The sequence below is a fragment of the Ornithodoros turicata genome, chromosome 1, assembly GCF_037126465.1.
Source record: "Ornithodoros turicata isolate Travis chromosome 1, ASM3712646v1, whole genome shotgun sequence".
NCBI lineage: Eukaryota > Metazoa > Arthropoda > Arachnida > Ixodida > Argasidae > Ornithodoros > Ornithodoros turicata.
This window is the reverse complement of record NC_088201.1, coordinates 86,286,018-86,311,529: the sequence shown is the minus strand read 5'-3', so window position 1 is coordinate 86,311,529 and position 25,512 is coordinate 86,286,018. Positions and strand designations below refer to the sequence as shown.

General features: G+C 46.1%; 1 protein-coding gene across 1 annotated transcript in view; it reads right to left on the bottom strand.

Moving 5' to 3' along the window:
• The window catches only part of LOC135378028 (peroxidase-like), a 57,602-nt gene that overhangs the window by 11,101 nt on the left and 20,989 nt on the right, over window positions 1-25,512 (bottom strand). Inside the window, exons 2-5 of the mRNA XM_064610855.1 lie at window positions 13,495-13,630; window positions 11,912-12,121; window positions 9,953-10,084; window positions 3,365-3,583 (exon numbers count right to left, since the gene is read on the bottom strand). Of these exons, the coding sequence (XP_064466925.1) occupies window positions 3,365-3,583; window positions 9,953-10,084; window positions 11,912-12,121; window positions 13,495-13,630 (697 nt within the window). The remainder of the gene's footprint in view (window positions 1-3,364; window positions 3,584-9,952; window positions 10,085-11,911; window positions 12,122-13,494; window positions 13,631-25,512) is intronic.

The following is a 25,512-nucleotide window of genomic DNA, read 5'->3' as shown; positions in this document are numbered from 1 at the left end:
ATACATGCCCGAGAAACAGCATTGAGGCAAGGAAACCTGTAGTGCACACAATGACGGGATGTCTTTCAGAAGGGAGCTACATCCACTATTCCCTCCAACTGTTCCAATGTTTCATTCCCTGTATGTGAGGAATACAGGACAATTACTTAGTAATCCCTGCTAACTTGAATATTGCAAATCACCTTCATGTACCCATAATTGCTCTCTAATGTCTCCATGTGAACATCTTGCATGAAGACCTTGATGCTCATGAATATGTGAACTAACACCACGATCCAAATATCCACGATGCACCACAGTATCGTGAACCACTTTACCAGGACCAGCTTCCCATTATGATTCCTTCTCCATGCGTATCAGTAGAGGTGGTATAGAATACTGTGGCACCATTTTGTAGCACCGGATTTTGCTTCACCAGTGCTGCGCATGCAACTTTTCCCTGTGGTCTGAGTAAGGAGAAGCAGATATTATAATTATACCTGTTAAGGCGAACATTGCTAAAAAATCTGCAAAAATCATCGCAACAACAAATGTGATCAACAATGTTAACAGCAAAGCCTGTCCCCAATTGTAACCCTTCTAATAAGAAATATGTTGTCAACCAACATACACAGGCTGGACTGCACATGTGTGTTATGAGGGTGTGCACTACAAAGGAAGTTTGGGTTACCTTTTGCAACGTGCCACACGTCAAAACGATGATTCACAGATGGATGAGTCTTTTTCATGAAGGACTTCACCTAATTGTGCCTATCAGAGATGAGCATGCTGACTGTCATCCCTTGCTGGTCAAGGTACTCGAGCACCCTTTGAAGGCCTGCCGGTTGCTGGACTCAACTTCAGTGGACTAGAAGAACACAGTGAAAATTTGTGGCACGTGATAACCTTACATTACAACTTTAACTCACAGCACTCACAGACACAGCCCGGCTTTTAAAGAGGAATAATAATGCTTCTATGTAAGTGGGATATGGGGTAATTCCATGGTTGGGGTAAGGCTGAGGGCTGAACGTGATCACACACAAGTCAAGACAGACACAGTGTCTCTAATCAGCAACCTTCAAGTTGTTGCCTATTTCACTGCTGCGTCTGTTTCGTCTTCTCTGTGCCCAAGCTCAGGCATCTTCAAACGGATGTAGTTCCGTATCGGGATCACTGGCTTAAAAAAAACAATAAAAACAAAAATCAAACTCCTTTCAAAAAATCATCCGCCATCTTTCCTGAGGACCTTGTGATCTAACCGGCGGCAGAGTCTCATGCCCGCACCGCCTAGAGCGTGCCTGGGGGAGGGAGGGGGCAAGACCCCCCCCCCATTCTGTAAAACCCAACCTGGTCTAACCTCACTAAAGTGAGGTGATTTATCCCAATTCAACGACCTTACCTTTTAATCCGTTAGGCTTAGCATTCCCGTGTTTCTCCTGCGCTAGAAGTGCATGAGATGGGGTTGTTGCAATGCATATAAAAAAACGTTCTAGTCCAGAGAATTTTATAATTCTTACATTTTTAGATTCAGTATATGACCTTCTTTCACTTTTATGCAATATTTACCTTCCAAACGCGTTCACTAATCTTTATAAAGGAGTGGTCCCGATACGGAACTACACCCTGTTCAAACTGATGTAATTTGGCAACCAACTTCTCTGAGAAACTGCGTAGTTTGACATTCAACCGCGGGCTACAGGGCTCAGCAGCCGCACATTTGTCGTTCACATGTTCATTTTGTGTGCAAGTTCGTCCGGACACTTACCTGCAACTTTGATCTTTTGGTGCTATCCTCTTTGTCGTCGTCGAACAAGGCAGGTGCCGCATCCCTTTTCAGCGACTCTTCGAGTGGAAATCGGCCGTCAGGTGAACGACCTCGTAACGTTCTGGCGCAAAAAGCTTCGAGCACGCACCACTTTTGCCTTGATAAATTCAGAGAACTCAACCACAGGTTTCATACAACCGAATCACGCACGAAATTAACTGCGAACTTGATATGAAATATCTTTGTTGTTAGCGTACCTGCTCGTGCAGCGAGAAGCACGGCATTCTCACACTTCTCTCACACCGCATCTCTCACAAAGTGGTACCTTGGACGAAGTTATGTGTACTGACCCGCCGAAAGAAAACGATGATGATCAAATTTAGACGAACAGAAAGGTGCTCGTACGTACGTGCGACTCTTGATTTCTCTTTCAGCCTGGCGATTGCTGGCTATTGCGTAACCGCGAGCAAGTAAGCAAGCCTAGAAGAGCCAAAGCGAAAGCTGACCGTGACGTCAGTGGTTCAAGCGGACGATCGGACGGCAACGCAAAAAATAGATTGCTCCGTAACTACGGGGTATTCGTTCAAACTATTTTGGAGCGACATTCAGTAGGCACTAATCTTTGTGCCTGCTCGTTTTTGTTGTGACATGTCACAATGCATTTTCCCCGGAGCTGCCCTCTAGGACACCGAGTGACCGTTAGAGCTGAATTACATTATACAGGCACACATGTCGCCAGGTGCATGTGACTAAGGGAATGCAATCCAATTGAAAGACATGGCTGTGCACATAGAATCATTTTGAATTTGTCCTCTTCGACCATGCATCTAGACGTCTGGGGTAGTGTACTTAGAGCCATCCCAAGCACAATGACTGTTAAAACAAATTTGAGAAGGAATGCGCTGAAGTGTGTTTTTGTGTGTGTGTGTTTTACGTTTAGTTGATTTTCCTTTTGGTGAAGCTCAGGTAAATCGCAAGCGGATGCCCGTCACGCACGCTTTACATCAGTACAGGGTTTGTGCTACCCTGTAATTACGGTTGCACGTATATTTATACATGTTACAAGTTTCAACGTGAAAAAAAAAGACACATAAGAATTGAATGGTTGTCATGATAAAAAAAAATATTGCGGCCGAAGAACCTCAATGAGGTGGATTTGTCACTGCATGCTAGAGTAAATAAACAATATAAGCACCAAGTTATAAGATTTCTGTCACCACGTGGTGGCTCCGTATTACTTAATGTCCCGCCTGGAACATGGCTTGTTTTGCCTTCCTCATTCCGGGAGCCATTGCAGTACCTCATTGAGATGTAACGAATAGTAATGTCACGGCTATAGCATAGGTAAAGTTAGTTTTCAAAATGCAAGCATTTTCGCATCGAACACTGGCATTTTCTGCATCGAGTTTGAGTGATCTCAGCAACTTTCAGGTTTACTAGAGGACAGTGCCTCTAGCAAGCTGACACCGCACCACGACAAGTTAAAAGCGTGAATGCATGGACACCCAATCGGGCATCATGTACTGAACAATCACCGAAAACTATCTACACGCTCATAGCAATTAAGGACACGTGAAAGAATGCACTGTGATTGTAATGAACGCACAAACAACTCACTCATATAATTGTTCGTAGATGTCCACAACATTGTCGGGAATCAAAGCCCTCATATCGTCGAAGGTCATTATATTAGGCCCTCCGCAGTATTCAACGTAGTCCACGTAGGCCGGAAGGCCGTGATCTCGACCCCTTTGGATATCGATAGCTACTAGATCTAATCCGAAGGGCTCCGTTCTTGCTCGGTACAGATGCTCCGTTTCAGCTGATGTCACGTGCCTGGAAATGCAGTAGAATTTCCACAAAATGCTGTAGATCCACGCAATATATCAACGAGCAGGTATACAGGTAGGCCAGGAAAGTTGAGTGCAGCAAGAAAATTATATTTAGGTTTTACGATTGCTTGAAGCACTTCTCATTCATCAACGAGTCTGTTGGGAAATAGCATAGGAAATAAAAATCGGCTCCATCCTTGGGTGTTCTGCCAAATGTACTGAAATGCGGATCCTGATGTCCAGGTGGTTGCACCATATTTTGGTACCTATTCTAATTTATTCTTACTCATTCCCTATCTCTTCCCCTCTATTCTTTTCTCTCCAAACGTGTTACGGACGGACCTACACCGCTGTCGATGTTGGTAGGCCCTATACAACTCACGCTTTAATATTTCCTCTGGACGGAGTCTTACCGTGTGCAATTCTCTCCATGAAAACTCTCCGTTAACTTCGAAATGAGCAATTCATCGAAACTTTACTAGCACAATGCAGCTGTAGCGGTAGCAATGTGGGGGAGGTAAACATTGCTTCCAGCACCGTGTGTCGGAGATTTCCGGTGTACGTCAAAAGAGTCTCATGTGGTCCAAATTATCCGCAGTCCTACCCTGCGGCACGTGCAACATGTCGCCACGCTACGTAGACAAACTTTACGTGTAACACCACAGTGCCGTTAGTACCAATATTAATGCAGCTGCTTTCACGTGGGGCCAAGATGAGTGCTCACTCGTAATTAACATTTTTCTGTAGGGAATCAAATAGGCCGTCTTCATTGCGCCAGCTGACATCACGACAAATGAACATGGACAAGAACGACATTGTCAGGCGACGAGCAATCCCACTGGCATTCTTTTTTTTTTTATTGCGCCGCGAAGCAACTGTGGCTATGAGCGGCGTACAGACGCGGACAGACGGAGAGAGGACAGCAGAAATGAGTGGGGGACAGGGGGATTAGTATGCGTCCTGGGCCGACTTCAAGGGGAACTGTGCCGACATTCGTCTGGAAAGTCTTCGGAAAACCCAGTGAAAACCTCAGACAGCACAGCCGGTGGTAGGATTCACTGCCATTCCCAAGCACATCACGGAGTGACGAGTACCCCACTCATTTTACCATTTTACACTTTAAATCAGAACTTCACCGCATAGCACGCTCTTAGCCAGCCACCATCCCAAATGACATCGTTCCGCCTCTTGATTGGTTGAAAACATGAAGCGTACGGCTTTTTGTGAGACTTATGCAGTTATGTTAATTGCCACAAAAGTGCGTAGGCCAAGCGCTTTCCACAAATCTGGAGTGATAACGGTATCAGTGTGTGCAATGGTTGGCCTTCATCGTGCTATGTGGTGAAGTTCTGTTCTAAAAGTGTAGGATGATTTTCTCGGAAGGAAAACCTTTCTCTGAAGCGACAGCTCAGTCATGATGATTGCTCTTCTGCGAGAACGCCTAGTTGCAATGACAACGGCAGCACAAAGCACATATGAAGGAACCTTTGACTGCTCGCTTTCAGTCAGTAAACTCTCACCCAAGCAATGATCGAACAACGCCGTTAGAGCAGGTGACGTATCACTTATACACGGCGCCCCAGAAAACGCCTCATTAAATTGTAATAAAAAAACTACGCCACCTGGAATCATACGGTCAACGCCATTTCTTTTACCAGGCTTTTGTCACCTCCTGATGTCAATGTCATCTAACTGGAGTTTCATTATCTCAGTTTTTACGAACTCAACTCTGAAATATCCCAAGTAAAGTCGCTCTTTTACCTCACCAATGTGAAGCGCGTGTCTCATGACTGAAGTTGATGTGAATTGAGACGCATATTGAGGAGGTATCCCATCGAGAAAAAAAAATTGCCGAACGTCATGTGTTTTGGAGCGCTCGGCAACTTTTTGCGTGGCCTCACTCTCAGTCCGACGAAAGGAGGTTGATAAACCCAGCCCGTAGATGGATAGTAGAAAAAGTGAGAGTTCAGGAAATGGGGAGAGCGGAATGCATGATCCCAGCAGAAGCCGGATACGACAAGCCATACCTGTCTTATCTTTTTCTACTATCCCCGTATGGGCTGGTACTAGCCCCGTATGAGCAACCTCCTTTCGTCGGACTCAAAACGAGGGCACGCAAAAAGTTGCCGAGCGCCAGGCTGTTTGAGTTCCGAAACACATGATGTTCGACTATTTTTTCCGATGGGATAGCCCCTTAATACCGGCGTCAATTACCATGAACTTGATCAAATTCGGCACGCGCTTCGCATTGGTGGGGTAAAAAAGCGACATTTACTTGGCAAATTTTCAAGTTCAGTTCGTAAAAACTGACATAATAAACTGAAATTAGATGACATACACAAGAGGAGGTAGCCAAAACCTGGTAAGAACAAATGCCGGTGACCGCATGATTCTAGGGGGCGTAGTTTCTTTAAATTATAATTGAATGACACAGTTTCTGGGACACCGTGTATAGTGGATGTTGTATTCCATGTTAAAGGGGCACTAAAGAGCAGAATATTCTCTTCGTGGAAATGGAATGAAAAATGCGGTTACCTTGACAACAATACATAAGGGACGGGATTCATTCGTCGGGTCGTTCATGATTACTACCCAAAAATACAACAAATAAGTATAAAATACTTTTTCCTGTTCTTGCTGTCTCCTGAACACTCTAAATCCGGCAACCGATATGTACCGCATGAAAGAGGACCCGCACCTGGGCCAAGCGGTACACATGAGGTACAGTCCTCAACCAGCAGGTACAGTTCGCGACTACTGCGAAATTCAAACGGTACAAGGACTCCGAGACCCATCCGTACCGGCTAGGTACCTTTTAAACGCCGTCTATTGCAGCTGTACCTCATGTGTACCGCGTGTTTCCGGCGCATGAGTACGAACGCCTTCTCACGATATCCATGCGCTGCAAAAATATTTCGCTTGATTCCGAATACCAGTCAATAAATTTCCTTATGCAGCAGTGCCGTAATGGATCAGCACTATCACTCTATCAAAGAAGTGCAATAACGAGAACCCGTGACAGTGAGGGATCGCACGTTTGGGAAGAACGCGTTTCTTGCAACCGCTGCAAATCAGTTTGCTTTGAAACGTCGGGGAGCGAGGACGAGTCTGCTCGGTCTTCCAAGAAATTCGTTCGACGCTTTCAAGATTGGAGTCATTTAAGGTGCGTATTATATCTTTGAAGTAATTAGTCGTCTGCACGACGCATTTTCGTTCATCTTCGCTCTGATTCCCTGTGGTCCTGATCACCGGCAGGCTGGACACAACGACGGAGGGACGGACACAACGAACTTTGTGCTTCATGCACGAACGTTGTTGCGTGAATTAGAGGAGCCTAGATTGCACTTTACACCTGGATTACACAAGCAAGTAGGCATGTTTTTCAGGCAAGCTATTTCGGTTGTTGGATTTTTTTTACATTGTATTTTCTCCTAGGTTACGTCCAGGCGATGTTGTAAATGGGTAAGTCAATCGTCTACTGTGGTTGGTGTTACGTTCTGCGGAAGAAACGGAAGTTGGTGAAGAACATCAATCCAAAGGTGTGGAAAAGATAAAGAAGCGTGACCACAGAGCAGCTGCAATGGTGAAGGAGAGGTGCAGTGGTCATCGTTCATCCATATACGTTGTGCCCCGTGTGTTCGGCGTTTGTGCATCATGACAATGCACGCTCGCGATGGACAAGCATCACCCCTGAAATGGGTATAATTTTCGAATAAAGGTATTTGTTTGTTATATTTATCGTGCAGCGTAGCTTCCTGGGGCTGTTAATATATCGTGGAGGAGGGGAACCACCCCGACGGGTAGGCCTAAATCGCTGCGCGCTATCCGTTACATGTACCGCATGCCGTGGCGCATGTACCTCTTAATTTTAAGAGGTACATTTTTAGAAAAATGTACCTCTTGGCCAAGCGGTACTTAACCGTTACATATGCGTTACCTGATTTAGAGTGAAGGGACGCGACAATCTCGGGCGGCCTCCTGTCGGACTCAGCAAGCGAGTTTCCGCGATGTCTGGCAAAGAACACACAAAAGGCAGGGTAGGCTGTTGAACCATGATAGAAAAGAAAAGCCTGAGCTACAGGGACGCACAGAGGGGGGTTGTTCGGTGGCGTGATGATGGTGAATGCACTGCGAGCGATTTGTGCTAGTCGGATAGAGAATGCTGTTCCAGATGATCCGTCTCCCACGTCTGTGAACCAGGCGCATGACAACGAAATTGCCTGATAGCTGAGCAAAAGAGTGCATTGGCACGTTCCTCCGCGCACGAAGTATGTAAACTGAAACCAACTAATCACTCGAAGAAATATCTCAGTGTGGATGAGGTTTGTTTTTTCTAAAATATATCTCGCTGAAGCTCCCGATCGGTAAAACAGAGAAGTAAAATTGAAAAGTTAATAGTTTTATTTACTTAATGGATGTATAAAAATGAGCAGCTCACTGCTCAGTCGGTGGCCGATGTCTCACGATTGCTCACTGAAACGAAAGCTCTTCGATAGCACCACCTGGTTACGAATTCTTCAGCCAGGGAACCTTCGTGAAATACTCTCTTTCACGTGTCCCAGATGGTGACATGTTAGGCACTTACTTCCTGAACACGAACGACAGCGATCGTACACACATGACCTGCACATGTAGCAGTATCACGCGTATGAAGATATCCGTCGATCGGATTGGCTCGAGCGTTTCCTACACCATCCGACGAGCATGTGTCAGATACTACCGAACAACAACAAGTACAGGGAGCACAACCTCAGTTAGCTGCAAGGAGTGTTGAGTAGTTGCGCGATCTGTTGGTGGAAGAATGGGGTTGGCTGTCATAAAAATCGCTGTGCGATCTGGTTTACACCATGCAGCGTGTTACCATATGCCGTATGTGTTGTTGCGTGGATGGCCCACACAGATCACTCAGGGAGGTCGTCAACATCTGAAATTGCCAGGATGGCCCAGCTTTTGATGATGCATGGTCGCTCGGCATGGTCGCTTCAGTGACATTCATTATCTGCATATTTGTTTTTCTTCCAGAGCGATACTGCCACCTGTATGTCTTGATACTAATAATAATTGGGTGTTTACGTCGCGAGACAACTGAGATCATGAGCGTGTCTTGATACTATGTCAGTGTCAATCAGTCAATGCATCAATCGGATGCTCTGGGAGGGTTAGAACCCTCAAATCCCTTATCTTTATTTTTCGAAAATCAGCAAACAACTTTATTTGGAGATGGGGAGTTTCATGGCCAGACGCCATACTCTACTCCATTGCTGGTGGTGATGTGGGGAATGAAATAATGAGCCCCATATGGCATTGAAGCATTATTGTTATTATTTGGGGTAAGTATTATTGAAGTATTACTATTATGCATTATAATACCTCAGAAGCACACTTGTACGCGTTACTCGAAAAAGGTAATTGCTTACCGTTACTAGTACTCTGGTGGCAAAAGTAATTTTTTACCGTTACAAATTACTCGGCCAAAACTGTAATAAAGTAACGGCTAAAAAAGTAACGCGTTATTTTGACCGTTACTTTCGCTAATAATAAGTCGTATGGCTAATAAAAATTCTTAAACTTGCACATACGTTGACCCGCTTTGTGAGATTTGAGCTCGTCGCCTTTGAACAGGATAGAAGCAGGATAGGAGGAACAGACTTTATGTAAACACATTATGCATTTAAACATGACCTTGTTCTCGTCTTTTCTCTCCATCACTATAAACATTTCCAAAAGGCGGAAACCATGGCGATAAATCAGGAGAGCTAGTTGACATGGCAGTATCGAAGAGGAAGAACAATCGCAACTACGAACTCAGTGTTCTGAGCACATCCCTGTGGATCTCCTTCTAAGGCGTTGACCATTGAGATCTTCACAACAAAAGCGTTGAGTGGCGCTACATTCTAAATTTGTAAATTCCAGGTGACTCACTATATGAAGCTTGACCTGCTCTACCATTTGGTACTGTACATTACGGTTGCGGTAGGAAGAGATTAAGGTGTCCCCAGGCACTCAAAATGCATGTGCGGAATCATGTAATAATGATTCATACTCATGGTAGTGGAATGCAAAGTAGGTAGGAAAGGCTGCGATGAAGCCAGTAGGTTGATTTCGTCTATGAATAAAGCTTAGTCCAAGAGTAATCGATCACCCAAAATTGTAATTGGATTACTTGAAAGATTACTTACGCGGAAAGCTAATCGATTACTCGCAAAATTACACGAAAAAGTGATTGATGACTAGTAACGCAACTACTTCTAACGCGTTACGTACAAGTGCGCCCAGAAGTATTATTTATTAGTATTACGTATACTGAGCCACCCAGCACCATGTTTAAGGAAGCTGCTAAGAGTCTCTGAATGCAAGAACGTGTATGGATTACCTGTCAACTTCGTCGCTGCTTTGGTGAATGAGGCCGAGAAGAATGGGATCGAGGCCTCTCTTGTACAAATCAAAAGGAAAGAAGTAGAAGTCTTCAAGGGCAAAAAATTCTTCCTTCACACTAGTGTTTTCACTGAAAGTAAATCAGGTATAAGACATATTGCTGCACACAGTTGCCGCTTTCCGGAATTTTCAACTTCCGATGTCTGTTTCTGCAATGCTAACTAGGGTTTTACGAGTGTGTCGGCGAAATGGTTGGTTACATCCAGGTTCTGCAATCCCTTCCTGACTAATGAACGTGTCTAGTTTAGCGGCAATGTTTTACATCATATGCTTGAATAACAACAATATGGTTTTGTCATTTATCGTCTATGTGCGCCAGACGTAGGTGCGTGTGTAGAACATTATATCGGCATTTCACAGGAACGAAGTTGCCACTTTGAGCGTGGTCTTGTACTAGAAGCTTGTGAGGTACCATGCGGCAGACCAGGAAACAAATGATGCATACATGTCGTGTGATCCAATCTATGTCCTTGGAAGCATCGCCGTGTTCCGAATACACAGTGCATTACTACGTTACACTATACGTGTACACGCTTTTTATACCAGCTATTTTCCTCTCTCACCGTCACTGCATGTATTTGTTACTGTCGTTATACGCTCTCGGAAAAAAGTGTGTGAAAAGGTGGTAACTTCTATAGGTACCACCTAGGTCAACATAGCGTCTGACGGAAGGCTGTAAAAGGGTGGTAACCTTGCCTGTTACCGCCTCTTTGCAAGTGCAGCACAAAATGTGTATAAGAGCTGTTATTACAGCCACAGAAGCAATGCACTTCCAGGGAGTGTTGCTTTCCTAGCATTGACAATGCAGTCGACATTGAGCGCATTGTGTACAACAGAAGATAACTGCAACTAAAATTCGTTTTGGGATTTGTGCTAATCTGTTGTGCAGACTTCAACCAGGTAGCACTTTGCAACTTTTTAGGCACAACATATGCGACAACTATTACCTTCTAAAAGGTGTAATTCCTCCTCCTGTTGGAACTTCTTCGAGACAACCGTTCTAGCAATTGTAATCAACTAACTGCATTATCATTGTAAACATATCATCGATTCTTCAGAAGGCAATAGGTAACAGGTCGGTTTTGATAGAGGACAGCAGCCTCATACATCATCATCTCTGTACGTATGCGCGCGTGCACGTATGTTCATCCACTTAAACAATAAAAGCAAATGTCATGAAAAATAGTACATTGTCCAGGAACCCTAGTCCAGGCAGCTGAAGGTATGATCGACGAGGTATTCCTCATAATTCATAACGAAATATCGAAAAAGAAATGCTTGTGGATTGCTGAACTCACTGACATCAATGCGTGACCGAACACGTAAACCACCAGGGTGTAATTGAAGAAAATGCCTCATGTCCGGCGGCGCCAGTGGCTCCTGACCTGAGTGTTTTTGCTGAGATCTACCTTCACCGGATGGCTCGATCTTCCGCTTTCCGATGCGAAAACGCTCCAAATTTCTTTACACGTCGCCTGACATGCGCGGTTTGGGCTCCCTGACGAGATGCAACCGTAACCCAATGTTACGTATCTGAGGGGCTATCTGGCTTCGGACTTGGAAGGAAGCGAACGCTACCAAGTCTGGAATTTTACCGTTGCGCAACTACAGAAAGCTGTTACAACACCAAACAGCATATTTTGCGATACGTGCGCTTCAAGGCATTAATGACAGTTTTTTCTTTTGCTCGCTTTCATCATTTTTATGCGGCTTTCAAGGCAGTAACCGTCTTCCCGAATGCTGCCTGCCAGCAAAAACTCGCGTGTAGTGTAAATTGCCTAATCATTTTTAAACAATCATCGAAACAGTGCTCTACTTTTCTACCAAGTACACGTATCACCATCTTAACATTTGCACCACCAATGGCGCACACAGACTTGTGATAGATAGAACTTACAACTTGAACCTTGTGTTAACCTGCGAGTGTCCGAAGCGATATGCTCCAGCGGCAAAATCGTTTGACATCGTGGCGTCTGTCCATGGATCGTAGTTTGTGAATCCATAGGCAAGGGGCAGCAGATGATAGTGAGCCATCAGCTCTAAGCCTAACACTGAAGGTAGGAATTCACCATATACTACAATTTGCACCTGTGCTGCAACTATTCGCCTGCAAAGAAAGAAAATACAATTATTTACCACCGGCCTGGAGCTTTTCACCGGTACCGCAACAGCGCCTACGCTCAGTAACCTCAAAACGGCTACGAGGATTCGTCGTCAGTTATACTGAATAGATGTACAGGGCGATCATTTGAAACAATTCCACTATGGAATACAAGATTTACAGCTAATGAGGAAAAAGTTAACTCAGCGAATGCAAAAACGTGCTCTCACGTCACAGAGGAGCGCACTGACAATGAGTTTGCGCGGGTTCCCGTGGTCTTGGACACCACACGCTTCTGGGCGCCAATATATAGCGTCCAAACCCAACCTGGAACTAGTATGTAGTGCGGCGAACCAAAATGAATTTTATATAACGTCGTATCACATAGAGGAGGAATATTTTTCGAGAACCTAATGTGGGGTTTGAATTGCATTATTTAAGTTGGACCACCAAGACACAAGATTCTTCACAGTGGCGCAAAGGCGCAAATAAATTCCATGTGACCGAACGCCAAGCCAACAACTCCCGTTCGATAACTTTAACGCTACGCAACGAGATAAATTTTTGTCCCTAGTAGAAGTATGAGCCAGGTAACCAAACGTGAAACAGAAGCACCAAACCACCACGCTCACTCAAGAGGCTCCTACTATCAATTGAGCACACTTACACCTATGAAACGTAGCTGCCATGATGAAAGTAAGTATTATACCTATTACAGCTTCCCGTAGAAATTTATATATGATACTCGACACACGTAGCATGGTAGAATGTTGGACTTGCATGAAAATTAGAAGAAAAGTCAGATTGATTGATTGAAAAGGTTGAATATGCCCCATGAGCACGTGTTTCGAGGTTCCAATAACAACCAACTATCGTACGGTGACGTTTTTTTTTTATTTTCTAATTCGATGTTAGCGCCGCGAAGCAACTGTGGCTATGTCGTACAGACGCGGACGGATGGAGAGAGGACAGCAGGAAGGAGTGGGAAACAGGGGCTTAGTAATTTAGTATGCGCCCTGAGCCGACTTCAGGGGGAACTGTGCCGACATTCGTCTGGAAAATCTTCGGAAAGCACAAGAAAAGCCTCAGACAGCACGGCCGGTGGTAGGATTCGAACCTACCACCTCCCAGTCTTCAGGCCGACCTTGACTACCATCAACAAACGGACGCCTTAACCCGCTCGGCCTTGCCACTGGTGGTAGGCGGACATCCACGTGTTACCGTATGTAACATGCGTTCCATTTCAATACGTATGGTGCTATTCTTACTACAAAGTTCATAATCGTACTTGATATCGCATAGGTCGTAAACACTCGCATGGTGAATGCTCACAACGAAATATTCAGATGGTGATCAAGAGCGGTTTTGTCTCGTCCTACCGTGCCTCCTGGAACAGCCGTTCATCATCCCACAATGGGTTCAGCTGTTGAAGTGTGCGAGCCACTTTATTGTGCTGTCGCATCCAAATGGTTTGCAGACTCGTCAATCCAGGGTTCTCATTGACCCTTACATCACCTAAAAGAGAGCATACTTATAAAAAATATAACATTGCATGCAGTACAGAACACAGGACCTGTTCTTTATCTAATTATGGTGGATGACATGGGATGGGACACTCTCTAAGCCTGCACAGATTGTCATCGAGTTACGGTCCCGCAGTAAGACTCAAATTTGACGGATAAGCACAGAGTTAATGTTTTGCGGTAGCGCTTTTGGCGTTGAAGAACACTCAGACCTGGGTACTCTAGGCAACCCTTCTTGCTCGTTTAGTAGATGGCAGAGGCCAAACTACATAAAGAGATGCCTAGCATGCAACGAATTCCTTGGCGTATCCAGCGCTATAGCAGACCACGTCATAGCGACTTTCCTCCAACAACGCGTCATTCTTTGCGCGATATCCCAGGTAGCACATGGTAGGATAATAGATGTCTAAACAGGGTCTAACTTGAGACTTCATGGCTAAGTCTAAAGTTAGACGCCTACTGGACCTCTACCGGGTTATATATTTATCATGAAGACGTCTATTATACGTCTATCTGGTTAGACACGTAGACACGAATTCTACTATCCTCTACGTGCTTAAATGTTATTTAGATATCTTCAAAAATTTGTCTACTAGAGATCGTTGCGTGGTAAAAGTCTACATTTTGTAACGTATAACACACATATGAATTGTAACCATATTTAGACACTCTGTCCGTCTCGTGATTTTTTTTTTCTTTTTGACGGGCTCAAAGCTGAGTTTGAGCCCGTGTTTGTGTTTGTCTGTTATCGTCCTCTACATCGTCTCAGGTTTTCAAGACATGGCTCGTCACCACCAGCTCGCTTGCTACCTAACTTTCCTTTCGTTATCATCTCCCCTTCCGATTTGTTGCGGTTTCAGTCTGTCTAACAACGTGATGATGACGTTTCTCTGACGAGTCTATAGACGACCCTCTGTTTACAAACATGTGACGTCACGAGAAGACCGGTTAGAGGTTATATTTTGCTGTGGTGGGCGAGATGCGGCAAAAACTCGTTGGCTGATAGGCTGATAAAGCTGATAGTGCCCTCCAGCATGCTTTATGCAGTGGCGTTACGTAATCGATGACGCAGGAGTGCGGGTCGTCTATGGGCGGTTTGCAACTTCCTGTCAAAGTGACGTAAGGGAAGTTGCAATGTCACGTGGATTTACACTTCCGGTCCGAACTTCTGCTGGAATCGTATAACGTCAGCGTATTTTTAACGTCAGAATAAACGGATGTTCAGCGCTTAACTGCACTAATAGACCTCTACCCGATAAACTTCATCATGACGTTGGTAGATAGATTGAAACCGAAACAAATCGGAATGGCAAGGCTGGGTTCCACGAATGGGCACTTGTTCGCTGCCTCCTACTGAAAAAAAGTAGAACCGATGGTCACGTCCCTTTCAGGGACCATCGTAATACCCCCAAAACCGTGGCACTTGGGCGCGACCTTGTTCGCCCCGAGCTTGGAGCGTAGTTCAACTACACCAAATTGGTGGCGCTGTCGAACACGATGATGTCAGTTGTTTACAAACAGGGACAGGTCTATTCTCCGGAAAAAAAGACATATAATGTATCGTGTACCCTTGGGTCCTGCGCCTTTGGAAAAATGTTATCAGCGTAAACGAAAATTGAAGTAAGGGGTGTAGGCGCTTGTCACCGAATGCCGTGCTGTACACTTATCATATGGATTGTACGTGGCTGTGATAGCATTATCAACTCCCCCCCCCCCCCACCATAATGTGGAAACAATATCACTAAAGTCCAGCTTCCTCCCAGACTAAAAGGAAACGACTACATGAGTATTATCCTCAAAGTGCAGAAGACTGCTGCGTAAAATACTGCCTGTACAATGTTGTTATATTTGTTATCTGAAGCGTCAATTTGATCGCGTTCTAACAGAACATTTCGCACAGCCATAGCCTCCTATATGTATACTTCAATGCCTGCCCAGTCGAGGCCGAACGGCCGTTCAGCGCATAATGCGGCAGCAGCGCCACATACCCGGGGTTGTGATGATTATATCGCAGCGCTTGCTGGCGCGTGATGTTACGGTTTCGTGTCGAATGTGTCGAGCGTCGTCAGCCACTGCGCATACGCCGAGATATCTCGACGCGCCCCACGTCGCTAAAACCGCGTCGAAAGGTTCTCGTTGCCTGTACCTGGAGTCTCCTTTTTCAGTTAGCAAGGCCGCATCGTTTAAATGCATTTCTGGGGTGGAAGAATTGCGCTTTTTCGTTATAACTTGTAAGTGGTGAGGTACAATGCGTGTGTCGGAACATATACTACAGCATCAATTTCTGTGGCACCTTTAGTGCAATGTTCACAGCGTGGTCCGCACAGATGCCTTTCTTTTTTTTTTCTTTTTTTTGTACGGCGGTGCTGTCCCTGAACCATCACATCTCATAAGTGGAATAAAATCGGAACTTACCGTAGTTAGAGCTTGAGTACCTTCCTCGAAATCGGCTTTGCGCAGCAGATCTTTGCCAGATCGCATATGTCCGTGGCAGTCATAGCATAATTTGTTAGGACTGACATGAAGAATTTCGTGCACAGCATGGTTAGTAAAAGCCTGTGATGCTCGGAAGCAGGGCACTTAAGTTCGTCGCGTCCTGCGAGGACATCCACCGCGTTGTTAACAGCTTGCTGAAGTGGTGATTTTAACTTCATACCCCTACGGTTGAGGAATGTCCCTATGAAATCTTTCAGACCGAAGAGGACGGGCATTAAGCTATGGGACGGCTACAGGAGGCCGCCCCGGTCTTGGTGGTGAATTAGTCTGTCAGTTGGAGCACGAGACTGTGGTTTCACGAGCATGGCAAAGTACAGGTCGTAGTCGAGGTTTTCCTTTACGCAGCGCGCAAGGTACCCTCCAACCATTGACAAGGCTGCGTCGTCGGGAGTAGGAATACGTCGTTGAGGGTTCGACAGACTTCGTTCGAGTGCTTGACAGGCCTGCTGCGGGAAACGTCTCGATACGATTTCTTGGAGTGCTCCATGAGGGAGCGTAACGTCCGAGATGGTGCTGTCCTCGTGCAGGACGTCACTGTTTGCTGACGCTGGAATTATTCCTGTCACGAGAACCTTCTCTATCCCTGAGACAACAGTTCTGGCGTCGGTCTAGACATTGCTTCCAGAGGATTCCCTGAGCCATCCGAAGAAAGACTCGGTTGGGTCGGACGATATTTTGCATGTGAAGACAAACTTAAAGGAACATTCCTCCAGAAGGTACCGTGCGCAGTTGACGTTCAACAGCGTGGTGAATACCAGACCTTCATAAGTCTATTGGCTTAGGAATTGCTTTTTTGTGCTTTCTTTCTTCATGGTGTTCAGGTAGCTGAGGAAATCCTCTTCTAGTCAGCCAAGGCGCTCATCACCGGTAAGCGGTACTCTTTGCACTCAGGCTGATTCTGGTGGATATGTTGTGTACAGTTGCTCACGTCCATGAGCAGGAACCAGCGGTGAATGATTTCCATGAATTTTATGGTGGAAGCAGCATTCGTAAAGCTGAGGTCACAGGCATGGCCAGCCTGTCCTTGAAGACATTTTAGGGCTGTTGACAGCGGTGTGGACAGAAGCTGGACAGCGCGTTTCAAGTTCACGTTCAAGTTCGGACGTTCTTCAGGAGGTGGCACTGGTCGCATGCTAGGAAGAATTTTCTTGCCGGGTCATTTGGATGACTGATGATGTGCGACAAGTTCCCACCGCACAGTAAGCGCATACCAAGGACATTGACCTTGTGGTTGTCCGTTACGATGCGAACAACCTCGAGCCCGACTTTTTCCACCTCTTGTAGAACGTAGAGAACAATCTCATGAAGCTGAGAGCCGGTGCAGTTTCTTGTAAAAAAATATCCTACTGGAATTCTGAGGGGCCGCGAGAGTTCATTCAGAACGAAGCATCGGAGGCATTGGCCAGAATCGGGTCATTGGATTCCGTAGGCTCTTGATCAGGTCTCAGTTCTACCACCCCAACAAATGCGTCACGATGCTTCAAGTACTGCAAACGCTCTTTGATTTTCATTTCTTCGACGACCAGGGAGCAAACTTTCGCTTGAGGCGCACTTACCGCGTCGGACTCCGACTGCAGCCTTTTTTGAACAAAGGGTGTGAATCCCACTTGTCCGGCAGCCATGCAAATTTTCCCTGTGTATCGCTTCAGCGTGCTCAGCCCGGCAACTTTAGAATGTCCTCGGATCTTAGATGTTCGTAAGCTTGCGTGAACAGGTTCTTCAGCACAACGGCATGGCGCAAGGTCAGGTCGGACCATGATAGTGTTTTCCGTGTGAAATTTTTGACCTGGTCCAACAGGAAGCTTGCCCGGACGTCTTTTGTCTCAGCGGCGGCTACCACATCTAGATATTGGGACACATTCCTTCCCTCCTTCAAGTTCTTCAGTTCAGTTTTAACGCTATCAAGTGAAAGCTGCAGCTTCCTGATGCGAGATTTTAAGTCTCTCTCTTTACGTGACCACCTGCGACGTTCGACCACAGATGCGGACGTGCGGACATCAATGTGGACTTGGACGGCTTGGTCCTTTAGCGTAGGTGTCACATTTACGCTTTGCGAGAAAACGTTCACGTCTGCACAGCTGCTATTGAGACCGGAACGTTGCGACGATGAGGAGCTAAGAACTCGACCCTCAGGCAGGAACTGCACGTCATGGACAGTAAGTGGCGGCTGCGAAACGCATAAAGTCTTTGGAATATTGGCATTAGTCTGTGCGGCTCCGTCCTCGTCCCTTTTCTTCTTTGGAGCTGGAGGGCTGCAATACGTATCCTCAAACACACTCGGGACCGCACCCATTTGCAGCCGACGTGCCTTGCAACCTTGTTTAAAATCGGAAGGCGTGAAATGGAGGCTGCAGCCGATGAATATGTTTTTGGGCACCAGTCAGGCCGAGAGATGGCTTTCAGCCACTGTACTCGAAGTCGCTCCTCACTAGGTATCTCATGCAACGAGATGCTTTTGACTTTGTCCTTAGAGTCAAATTTGCATCCAGGCAAGCAACAGTATGACATGCCGACGTCTCACCTGTGTCAGGAGTGAAAGTGCACCACGGAAGTTTTCCTGACGCCGTCAGGGTGCCTCGGTATGCTGCCAGCTTCAGTACACGGTATGGCGATAACAGTAGGAAAATGCCCGGAATTAGATTTCCCAGACATCTGTCTTGTCAGACAGTCTCTGTCTCAGACAGTCTCCGGGAACGTTGGGAAGAGCCACAGAATCATCCACCACGTCATCCCCTCCCCGTAAAAAAGTAACATCGAAAGCAGAAAGGAGATAAGAAAGGAAAGAACCCGTGACCCTTCGAATCATGACAATCGATTGTCATCCGACGTACGATATGATTTCGGCCAGGTGATTCAGCAGTGCAAAGGCGCAGGGGAATTCATCTACGCGATCGAGACCACAGCTATGAGAGGCAGTGACGTATAGCCAGAAAAAAGAAAAAAAAAAGGTTCGGGAGAGGTTCTATGGGAAGCTCATATGGGAACTTCATGGCTCAAAAGCCTGAGTCTGGGCAGGGATGCAAACACACGACAACGTCCACGACTGAGTCCCCTTGTCGTGCGTTTGCATCTCTGCCCAGGCTCAGGCTTTTCAGTCATGGAGTTCGTCCCCCAGCTTACCTGTGTTTATGCTATCCTCTCCCATATATGGCAAAGGCGAATTTCCTGTCTTTGTCCTTCCCCAGATGCACTACCATTAGGTACGGTTTCGAGGGGGGAGGGCTAAAGAGCCCAAAGCCCCCCTCCCCTTCGCTACGCCCCTGACGAGAGGTCAGGCATATCCTCAGTTGCTTCGCGCTGTGTCATGAAAGCAATTGTTGATGTGAAACATACAGGCAGTGAATGTGCTTTCAGGTACAAAGAACACACCAAGCCTTATCCGAAAGGTTACAAGTGCATACTCTAGTTACGCTTCTTGTGCCTTTCTGGCTTCTCCACTTTGGCAGAGGCGAACCGAATACGCATGCAAACATTACGGAAAACCTATTATTTGTCGCCAACAGAGGTGCACTTGATACCTCAAAATAAACGAAGCGCATACAAATTTCCCAATTTATATCTATAGTGACAGGCTTGTAAACAGATTAGGGTATAGGTTGACACCAGACAGACAGAACAAGCTGGCAGGCAGACGACGCTGCAGTCACACGCGAAACCGAAACATCACGCGCCAGAAAACGGAGCGATATGATCATCATACCCCGTTTATGTGGCGCCACTACAGTGGACTGCCGGTTCGCATGGGTTCCGCTTCGACTGGGCAGGCATTGAAGTATATAGGTGGCGATGGCAAAGCAAAAGATCGCAATTTCAAAGCGCACGCCAAACGAAACCGAAACATGCACGATGTGCTACGAAATCATATATTTGTCATAAAAAAATCTACGTGCGAAGTATTTGTTGAAGTACCATACTTCTTTCGGGCCAGGCGTTCCCCACAAGCCAGAATTTATAATGTTTCGTTTTGCTCCAATTGGGCGAATTTTCGGACCGGAAGTTCGAAGACCCAGCATGCGTTCAGCTTAACTTGAAAACCACCTATTCCTCCAAGGTACCGATGCCGTGGTAACTTGCTACCATTGTTGCTACAGTTACTTGTAAAAAGTATCTGCGTTACAGCTACAGATACACCATTTCAAAAAACAAAGAAAATACAGTGATACAATTACAGATACCAAAATGTACTTTGTACTGTTACAGTTGCTTTCTACATTTTCCCAATTGAACTACTTTGCCGAGCTGCTGTCACTGTTCCTTCCAGTCCTCTACCTATTTCTATGGACCTTTCTTTGAATAACAGATTGGGCATACACACTATATAGCACCGACTAGCACTGATTAATAGCACGTGACTCGAAATATGTAGTATTGGACTGGCAAGCAATGCCGCATTGGAAAGCTATAATATGTCAATAGATCATTGTGAAATGAATTTTTGTATCTTTTGTTTGCTCGAAGGAGCAGCCATTTCAGTTTTTTTATTGTTCATGCGAGGTCGGAGATTCTTAGGTCACAAGACGCCCCCAACTCTAAACATCATCTCAGGTCAGCTCAGTACAATTGTACTTCAAAAATACAGTCTTGAGCACTGGGAAGGGCTGCAAGGCACTAACGTCTTTCAATGTCGTTAAGGCTGACTTTACAAATTCCTGCTCCCACTCGGGAACTGATGCCCTTGTTTGACTGAATGAAAAAGCTTGTCACAGCCCTTAGCATCACTATCTGCAGTACTGTACTGCGTGCAGTGTAGCTCATTTTCTACATTTCCCGATTCAACAACTGTCAGGCAAGACGTCTACTCTCCTTCCTCTACAGTCTAAATCCAGTGACGGACACATGCCAGTTAAAAAAGTCCCTTCAGAAAGTGCAGCCGGTACACAGCTGTAACCGTGTGGAAACAGCCGTAACGGTTATCAAATAGCAAGCACAGGGATCCTCATCGCCAAATTTCAGCAGGTACAAAGCCGTCACGTTGGTATGAAACGGCTTTGTTGCCGCTGAATAATATGTGTGGCTCCTGAACCTTGTACTCGTGTGCTTGTTGAATAATGCGTGTGCCGGCTGAATATGCGTGCGTCCGTTGGAGCGCACTACTTTGCTCCACGCTCCGCCGGTGAGGAGTGACATGGCACAACGTATTCTCCCGCAGTACGTTCCTTTCCGTTGCAACCTCGCCTTTGAGAGGGACGACACCTTGCTTTTTAAAGGGACAGTCGCATCGACCACAGATCGATTCCGAAACCACAGTGAAATGAGATTCCCCGTCCTTCACTGACCATGACTCCGAAAGTCCCATTCCGATCGACGGAATAGTTTTTGCATAATTCGTGTGTAAGCGGCGCTACAGCAGACGACGGATGCGGTCGTCAAGCGGAACTCCCTGCTGAGAATCTTTAGCAACATCACAAGGAATCTGACCAATAAGAACACGGCGAGCCAGAGGAGTCCCCGCGGCTTGCAGCTTGCATGAGCAAGGTCAGGGAGACGAAGGCGAAGGCAGGCTCCAACAGCTCCCCATAGAGCCCATAGTTTGAGATAATTCACACAACACTGGGCACACGACCAATGAGAGTGCAACGTTGTAGAAATTATGCAATGCCAGTCGGCCAATCAGGAGCCTTAACTTTGGCTGGGCTTTCGGCCGGTTCTGGCTACCATCGACTTCTACCGGATTTCATGCCTACCGCCTTTACCCGATATTCAAAATAACTGAAGCTTCCTTTGGCTAAAAGAAATATTTATTTGACACAAACCACTGATTCAAAGATCTGATACATGGATGCACTGTGAATACAAAGTCCACTGTGTTGTTGACGCACTGTAACTAAGTTCGAACTTGAAGCAAAACGAACAGCCCTCGAAATCCCACACGGCCCGAGCGTGTTCCTCACTCTCCAACCGCTCCAACTCATGAAGCATTCCAGTTTCGGAGTTGATAGAATGTTCGTGGGATAATAGTCGTGTCCAGGAACAGCACAACACACGTTAAACACATCGACGCATGAATAAACCAGCGAACACTTCTACAAACTGTTCTGCCGATTGACATCACTGAAACACGAAACACAAGAGGACGCCGTTCCGGCCAATTTTATGATGAGCATCTTCTTTCGTTGCTTTCAGAGCGGAAGGCAGTTGTGTGGCACGTAATCGTCATCCTGTCTTTGTTATCAGCCCTCAAAATCCAACGGCGCCCGAACGCGTTCTTCACTCTCCAACCCACGAAGCATTCCAGTTCCGGAGTTGATAGACTGTACGTGGGATAATAGTCGTGTCCAGGAACAGCACAACACGCGTAGAATCAAGAACTGTTCTGCCGATTGACAAAACATGGAACACAAGACGACAAACGCCGTGCCGGCCGATGCGAGCTATTTCGAAACTATGCTGAAACCGCTGAAACGGCCGCCGGGACGCTGCACGCACATGCGCGCGTAGAAAATGCGATTTCCAAACATTGTCGACTAATCGGAGCGCGCGCACAGTCTAGGCCAATGAGCTTGCAACGTTGTAGATTGGCGTAGTGGTACATACTCTACAGCCGCATCCTCGGTTACCTGAGGAAGACTGGCGAAGGCACATACCGAGATGGAGGACTCGGAACGCGGAAGTGGCGAATCGTGCTGTTCAAATGCCTTTAGTAATAGCTCCCGTGACGAATATACATGTTTGATGACGGCCCATATTCGACGGATCCGCTTCTTCTGCAAGTCGCTGGTGATGTACGTGCCGCAGCTACGTTAGCGCAACAGAACGAGCCTCATGACCACTGCTTTAGGTACGTTCATGATGAGTGTGTTCAATACTTAATCCCGTGACATTCACACTACGACGCAGGAAACAATCAAAGTGTTGGTGCGGCGTCTGTGCTCCCCAGGAACCGGATGAGTACCTATATGAAAACCAATCATGTCTACCACATTCCACAAAAGTCACAGGTTCAGTAACAGGGAAAGTTTCATGATAACGCGTCCGACAACGAGAAAAGGCAATCACGTTCATATGAATGACATCATGTTCTTTTACTTGTTTATTGTATTTTATTTATCTAGTTATTAATCATGGGTTAGGGGATACCTTAATACCTTACGTTGTACCGATTTCGTCTTTTGCTGCTAAGTTACTCACGCGCAAGAGTGACAGATCCGATTGGGAAACTACATAGACATTGTGACTTACTGTCGAAGTTGCTGGCTCGCTTTGTTCGTGGAACACTGTCGGAATGGCGTCAAGTTTCAATTCGTTCCTTTTTTGTGTCAATCCAAGTTGCACATGCATGATGTTCTCATCCAGGTACACATTATCGGTGAAATGCGAGGAGCATACACGGACAGCATGAACACTCCTTGCTTCATCTGGATACCCGCTAGTGATGTAGCTGCTTCCAACTTTCGCTTCTTCTGGGGTCTGGCTGTAGCTTTATCCTTGGCGTGCGAAATCAAACATCGAGGTTTTTGAAGGAAGTTTTCCGGGAGTCAGGAACGCTGCGTCGGTTCCCAAACGACATCTCACGCGAAGGATGCGAGCGTAGAGATAGTATCCGCGTCACTAGAAAGTGTCACATGTGAATAGGGGCGACGTGCCGGAAAAAAACAAAGCAGCCCCAGACTTGGCGGCAGACGACAGCGTCCTTCACAGCGGATTAGCCAGATTCCACCTTGCGTCACGCGATCTTGTTGGCGCTGGCGCTTTCGAGGATCAAAACGAAACCGGATCTTTTAAATTCGATTCCTCATCACCCGGTCCGTTTTGGAATGGAGACAATTTGGCAAATAGCTCGTGGTAGTGTACCAAACACATTGGTATTGGATTCGTAACCACGGTTCCGGATGCGCCAGTCCCTTTAAGTACAGGTCTAATGTTTGCATAAGGTAAGTCAACCCAGCTGTGATGCATCGTGCGACGCCTGCGTTTTACTCGTGTTTAACAATCGAAGTACATTCTGTTGCAGACAGTGGAAGGACGCAAACGGCGGCAGGAGAGGATCGGCTGCATCGGTGAAGCGACGATGTACATTGCAAGCGAGGTTAATTGTATTCTTTCGTTATACGTGACCGTGGGACTGTATCGATTGCGAGGAGGTGAGTTACAAAATGGAGTACTATTCCAGCATTAGCGTTGGAACAATACGAGGGTGATATTCACTTCGGTTTCTTTACAGGTTGTTTCCTGTCTCAACGGTCACACATACGCGTGCAAGATTGCAACTGCTTCTCACATCGAATTGGTGTCAGTTGCCACTTGTTTGGACAATTGTTCCTCGGCCATTTCGTTTGAGGAACTGTCGTGTTCGTCACTAAGGATCTTCATTGAGCTTTGCAGTGCCAGCCTGTTGTTTCGAGGATTGTGTGTTCGGCGTTTGGAGGACTGCCTGGTGCATCAGATCATCGGATGGGTTGTGTGCCCGTGCAACGTGTGCTCCATATGTGTACATTCGGCAGACGATGATGTAGTGGATGCAATTTAAAGGTATGTGCAAGCCAATAAAATTTGATGTTTCATGTTTGATGTGCTTGGAGCATTTTCTTCCTTGCTTTTTCTTTTTTATTTTTTTACGAAACCTGGAGGTTATTTTTCTGTTAGGGAACTCGAGAGGCGCTATGTGGTTCGCGTATTTGTGGGTACAAGTAACCGTTCAATACGTCCGGTACACTGTGGCTCCTGGCGTCAGCAGGGATGTCGTACCAGTTGCTTCAGATGGCACATGGCACCTGCAGCTTTCGCAGGCACCGCGTGCCCCTTGGAGTCATCTGCCACATTTTTAAAAAAAAAATGTGCCAGTTGATCAGACGGCACCTATCCGTCACCGGGTTTAGAGTGTAGCCAACGCGTTTGGAATCGTGGATATGACATGGCACAATTAATCTCTGAGACAGCGTTCACAAAATACAACGATATGACACAGCGTGAGGTACACCACAGAATCGACACCGACGACAGCCTGTGTGCTAAATTTGTGATTTGTGATGATATAGGTGATTTGTTCCAGCGAGACGTTTTTGAATTTTCTTCTCGCTATTTCCGTCAGTCATGTCAAGTGTAATGTACACACAGAAAATGGTGCTTTTATTTACTTCTAAGTGTACAAATTTATTCCATGTCTGTTTCTTTGTTCCTTTTCTTTTTTTGTGAATAGAGTATAAGGACATGTTGCAATATATAACATTAGTTTTTTTTTTTTTACTTCTCCAACAGAAAAGAATACAGCTAATGACGCTAATACAGCTTGTGACGAAGACGATGTGTCATGGAACAAATAAATAGGGGAAGAGGAGGTAGAGGAGGCTCTACACATTCTTCGTTGAAAGGAACACCATTTGTGAGCGTCTTGCTTGAGGGTCCGTCGTTACACGGTAACGCTCGCCACGTTACAACTTG